Source organism: Nothobranchius furzeri, chromosome 7 (genome assembly GCF_043380555.1).
Source record: "Nothobranchius furzeri strain GRZ-AD chromosome 7, NfurGRZ-RIMD1, whole genome shotgun sequence".
In the NCBI taxonomy this organism is placed as follows: Eukaryota; Metazoa; Chordata; class Actinopteri; order Cyprinodontiformes; family Nothobranchiidae; genus Nothobranchius; species Nothobranchius furzeri.
This window is the reverse complement of record NC_091747.1, coordinates 70,703,373-70,709,029: the sequence shown is the minus strand read 5'-3', so window position 1 is coordinate 70,709,029 and position 5,657 is coordinate 70,703,373. Positions and strand designations below refer to the sequence as shown.

The window sequence follows — 5,657 nt, the reverse complement described above, 5'->3', positions numbered from 1 at the left end:
TGAAAACTTGAAAAGAGGGACTGCCGAGTTTGTTCTCTATCACTTTAGCTGGAAGCACGACAGAAAGTCTCTTTTGAAAGTCAGATTGTTAGAGCTGAATTGATTCCAGTGTTAACATTTCTTGTTGATCTGATTCCCTCCTGTCTGCCTGCTCTCAGTGAGCGTGGAGTTTGGTCGAGCTGTGTGGCTGCGGTTCTACCCTCCAGCTTTCCCTCCGTGCCCCAACCCCAGCTTTGTGGCTCACCTGGGAGGTGTGGCGGTCGGCCTGACTCTGGGCGTCGTGGTCCTACAGAACTACGAGCAACGACTCCAGGAGCAGTCCCTGTTTTGGATATTTTTCTGCGTCTACACCCTGTTTGTGCTCTGCGCTGTGTTCTGGAACATTTTTGCTTACAGTCTGCTCGATGTGCGGATACCTCCTGCCCCGTAAGCTGCTCCCGAGAGCCAGATAAAACACTGTATTCCTTTTGTTGCTTCGCTGATGGGCTGGATGTGCCACCTCAAAACTCATATTTCTGGACCTCATCTGATCCAAGTTGTCCTACAGCCATTGTTCTCTGGCTTGTTCCCTTGAGCATTACCATTCAAGCAAACCTCTGCCTGCTCTTCGGCTTTGTGTCCATCATCAGGAAATAAAAGCCTCGGATCCCACACGACAGCACAGCTTACCTCTTCTGCCTGTTCCTCCTCAATCCAACGGTGCCTTCTCACGAAGACGTCGCTAAAACCTGAAGTATTTCTGCACATTTGCCTCCTGACTGGGGGGATGGCCGTATCGACCACCCTGTTTTACATTTTTTTGGGATCAGAACAAGTGTTTCTAACAGCACAAGCAGCTCAGAAGCACGTAGCAGAATGGCCAACCTTTCTATGACCACAGAGATGAGCCAGTCCACCTAGAGGTGTTAACAGGAATTTATATTTAGCTCAATGTTGCCTTCAGAATCAGGATTATTGTGTTCAGCACTCTTTGAACCGCAGTCTTTGCCTCTTTCTGTGTGTGTGTGTGTGTGTGTGTGTGTGTGTGTGTGTGTGTGTGTGTGTGTGTGTGTGTGTGTGTGTGTGTGTGTGTGTGTGTGGAGACAAATGTATCATTGTGTCTTTTAGTTTAAAAAAGGAGCTAAAGTGCCATTCAGACATGAAACTTTAACAAAAGGGAACCAAAACATTAGTCGAAGCACCAGAAGTGTTGTTAATGTGAACTACAGTATTGTAGCGGTCTGCGCCGCCCTCTAGCGGAGTGTGTGTGAAGCAGCAAAGAAGAGTCAACAGGTAGGTAGCATAGAACACTTTCAATAGCCGGATGGCTCCCCTTTTCATCCCCCCACATATACATCTAACTCAAGGTGCCGAAAGGCACCGGATAAGAACAACACAGCGTGAACCCCAAACTGAAACAAACAACTCTAACGTAACCCCGAACAAAATAACCCTCAGAACACCACAAACTGAATAAACAACCCCAAATTACCGTCCCCCCAGAGTGCAGTGCGGCCTTGCCGGCCTATCAGTGGCAGGGCCGTCACAGTATGTTTGTAGTTTCTGTCATCCCTGCTGAGTTCTTACAGTGACTAAAGATAGAAAAAAAAAGATAAGTGGTAGAAAGGCAGAATGAATTATTTCCTTATTACAAACAGGTCTGACCTCGGCTAGGTTTGGCTTCAGGTTTTTCCACCCATGGACCAAAGGTACGTGAGCAAAGACATAAATCAGTGACCTCCATGGACGTAATTTGGGGGGGGGGGACATGTCCCCCCCACTTTTTCCAAAGTCAAGTTTTGACCCCTGCACTTTTTTACCATCCAAAAACAACATTATGCTATATTAAATTGACAATGGTTGAGCTCTAGGGCCAAGAGGAAAACAACCGTTTGTGTTGAAGCCTGTTTCCCATTAGAGCATACTGTAAAGATACACCCCCCACCCCCCCCACCCCCGTGTCTCCCCCACTTCTAAAGTGAAAATTACGTCCATGGATCTCTCATTAGTTTCTGTCCATGTGAGACAGAAAACACCTGCGGCCCGAGCTCTAAACCTAAAACCGTACTGTATCTGAACCTGGTTGTTCGTGTGTCACTTATACCGATATATTTAAATACAGATAGATATTTTAACAAGCTTTTGCTGTTGTTTTTTAAACGTGGTGATGTTTGTTGTGTAAATTGGTCACTTGCTTTGTGAAATGTTAGATATATCTTGGACGTGTTCTATTTACTGAAGGTTTAATGACATCCTGGGATTGTGGATGACAAGGGCTACGACATACAACAGTGTGGAAGGAACATCACTGACAGCATTTTAACTGTGTGTTTATTTTGTAGATTTGATATGTACGAGGTTCATTAAACTGTTTTATTTACAGAAATCGACTTTGTTGTTTGTTTGTTTTTTGTTGTTGTGAATGTTGTGATAATGTTTTTGCCTGTGTGTGTTTGTGCTTGTTTATTTGTAGTGTTAGAAAACAATGAACCACTGGACTAAATTACTGTAACAATGAAACTCTTAGATGATAATTATTGGATGGGTTGTTTTTGGGAGTGAAGACGGCCACCAAAGCTAACCAACATTAGCAAACCCAAGAATGGGTATAACTCTTCTTTGCAGAGCTGTGTTTACCACACATGCTCTGAGGAAGGAAATATTGTATAGGAGTCAGGATTCCATTTATCTTAGTTCACTACAATTACTCCACAAGGACTTTAAATGGTGCAAAAGTCCATTTATGTCAGTAATTCATCTTAAACTGAGGCCTAGTCCACAAGTAGCCGGGTTTTTTTTAAACGAATATCCGCCCCTCCAAAAAATTGCATCCACACCACCTCGTTTAAAAAAATAAACTCTGTCCACACGTACCCGGATAAATACGTTGTTAAGGACATGCCAGACCTGTAGGCGGCAGTACTTCCCCCGTTCTTAACCTCGTCCTTCGTCTGTGGTCTTCCGCAAGGAGCAGTAATTCCACTTGAAAAAACAAACAAGCAAAAAGCGCTTGGACGATTGATAAAGCAAGCGCAGCTCTGAGGGCATCCATGCTGTCGGCTAGTGTAAACACAGGTCGCACACGTGATGTCAGCATTTTTTTGGCGCGGAAAGTGACGTTGCGGACCTTAAAACTCCGGTTTTGTCCGTCCACACGCAGACACCCAAAACGGAGAAAACGCAGATCTTCACTTTGGCCGAAGTTTTTAAAAAAACGTTTTCACGATCCGTTTTTGTGTGAAAAAACTCCGTTTTCATGTGGATGAGTGGCCAAAACGTAGAAAAATATCTACGTTTTGGCAGATCCCCGGCTACGTGTGGACAGGGCCTGAGAGACCATCTAAAGGAGTGTTCCCCAACCCTGGTCCTCAGCGCCCACTGTCCTGCATGTTTTTCATGTCTCTGCATCAGCACACCTGATTTACATATTTTCATTTTCTCCTAAGGAGAACATCAAGTGCTGCAGAAGCCTGTTAATCACTCATTCGTCTAAGTCAGGTGTGTGGCAGCAGGAAAACATGCAGGACAGTGGTAGGACCAGGGTTGGGGAACTCTAAAGGCTCAGCACCCCTCTGCAGGTGTTTTGGATTCATTAGCTGGTTAGAGTGTGACACCGAATCTAGAATATTCAGATTTAAAATTTGGGTTTTCATAAGCTGTAAGCCATAACCATCACAATTATAACAAATAAAGGCTTGAGCTTTGCACAGAATGCGTCTATCTCATATGTTAGTTTAATCTTTTAAGTAGAATTACTGACATGAATAAGTTTTTGAACCACATTCTGATCTTTCCTGTTCACCTGTATCGACTATTTAAATCGTCTAATTAACCCAACACGCATGTTTTTGTTCTGTGGGAAGAAACCCGCATGTGTATTATCACAGAACTTTTTGTTGGAAGAGATCAGCATGTGGCAACTGTCTGAGCTGCTTGCTATACTAAAGAAGATCCGGAAACTCAAGGAAATGATGCAGGAAAAAGGTAACAAAATCAGAATACTGGGGGAAAAAAAGTGTAGATGAATTAGAACAAAATACTAGAATGGAAGAGATTTAACACCCATCATGGGTCAGCTGCAAAGGCTGCAGTGATCCTGCGGTACAAGCTCAGTGGACGACACGCTGGGAAAAACAAAAACAGGGATATTGCAAAAAATTTGAGGGGGAGTGAACACTCAACTGGGATCTATGGATTCTGGGTTAATCACCACCTCATTAGCTTTAACTGATTTTGTTCAACCAATAACAAATATAATAGAGGACAAGATATGCACAATGCTCGATCACATTACTAAAAGTTACAGAAGCATAGTATAAGAGGACTGGCACATGATTGGTTGCATGGACGTAATTTTCACTTTAGAAATGGGGGGGGGCACGGGGGGGGGGTATCTTTACAGCATGCTCTAATGGGAAACAGGCTTCAACACAAATGGTTGTTTTCCGCTTGGTCCTAGAGCTCAACCAGTGTCCATTTAATATAGCGTAATGTTGTTTTTGGATGGTAAAAAGTGCAGGGGTCAAAGCTTGACTTTGGAAAAAGTGGGGGGCACATGCCCCCCCCCCCCCCCCCCCAAAAAAATTACGTCCATGATTGGTTGATCAGCTACCTACAGAACAGGTATCAGTGTTATGGTTACATGCGGCGTGCTGCTAGGTTCAGTACTTGGTCCATTGCTGTTTCCTTTAAGGACACTTGCTTGGCTTTAGACTATTTTGTTTACTGATGAAACAGCTTCTAATATGATGGAGAAGGCATTACAAAAGTTTAAACTGTGGTTTGATTCAAACAAATTGTAAAACAAGTGCATTTTATTTGGAAATAAGCCCAGAAACTTTAGTAGAAACTTAACAATAAATTATGCTGAAACAGAATTCATACCTAATATCAAATTTCTTAGTTATCACTGATGACAGATCAAACTGAAAGTCACACATCATTTGAGTAAAATATGAACTATTGCAATTTTGTATATATTTCAATACTTCCTCTCTCAATATTCTTTTCAATGTTATTCACATTCCAGCAGGAAAGCCGTGAGGGGGTCTGTTTCCGTAGCAATACCCCCATCAAGTGGACGAGGACGCAAATTGAAAAGGCTTGCAATTTCATTAAACGCTTTCCATCAACAAGTATATGTTACCTTGTCACTAGACATCCCAAAAAACTACAATTAAAAGGTTAGATAAAATATTATACGACTATATTTGGAGGATAAAACCTCATTATCTTAAAAAAGACGTTATCACAAAACACAGAGAGCAAGGTGGTCTGGATGTACTAAATTTTAATACTATAAATAACACGTTTAAAATCAAATGGCTCATCGAATTCTTAAGAAATCCCAACATTATCTGGAACGCTTTTCCGGCATATGTATTTAATACCCTCGGTGGTGTAAACTTTTTGCTGAAATGTAATTTTTCCATTGATAAAATTCCCTTGAAATTAGCTGAGTTCCATTAACAAGCCCTGTTATCCTGGATCTTGATGTATAAACATAATTTTAGCCCACATAGGTATTTTATCTGGAACAGGCATCCTTTATCGGACATGGTTTGACAGAGGAATCCTGTTAGTAGGTCAGTTCCTGAATAAAAATGGTTTTCTAATGTCATATTCAGAATTTCTGCAGTTCTTCAATTTCTCAGTGACGCCGAAAGAATACGCAGTGG

The 5,657-nt window shown here is 42.2% G+C and overlaps 1 protein-coding gene across 4 annotated transcripts in view; it reads left to right on the top strand.

Annotated features, from left to right (window-relative positions):
• rhbdl3 (rhomboid, veinlet-like 3 (Drosophila)) overlaps positions 1-596 on the top strand; it is a 109,469-nt gene extending 108,873 nt beyond the window's left edge. For 3 of the 4 annotated variants that reach the window (XM_015954435.3, XM_054751773.2, XM_070553671.1), the window contains one exon: positions 159-596. In XM_015954435.3, coding sequence (XP_015809921.3) covers positions 159-430 — 272 coding nt within the window. In that variant the 3' untranslated portion in view covers positions 431-596. The other variant, XM_054751775.2, reaches the window with a different exon arrangement.
• Positions 597-5,657: the final 5,061 nt, after the last annotated feature.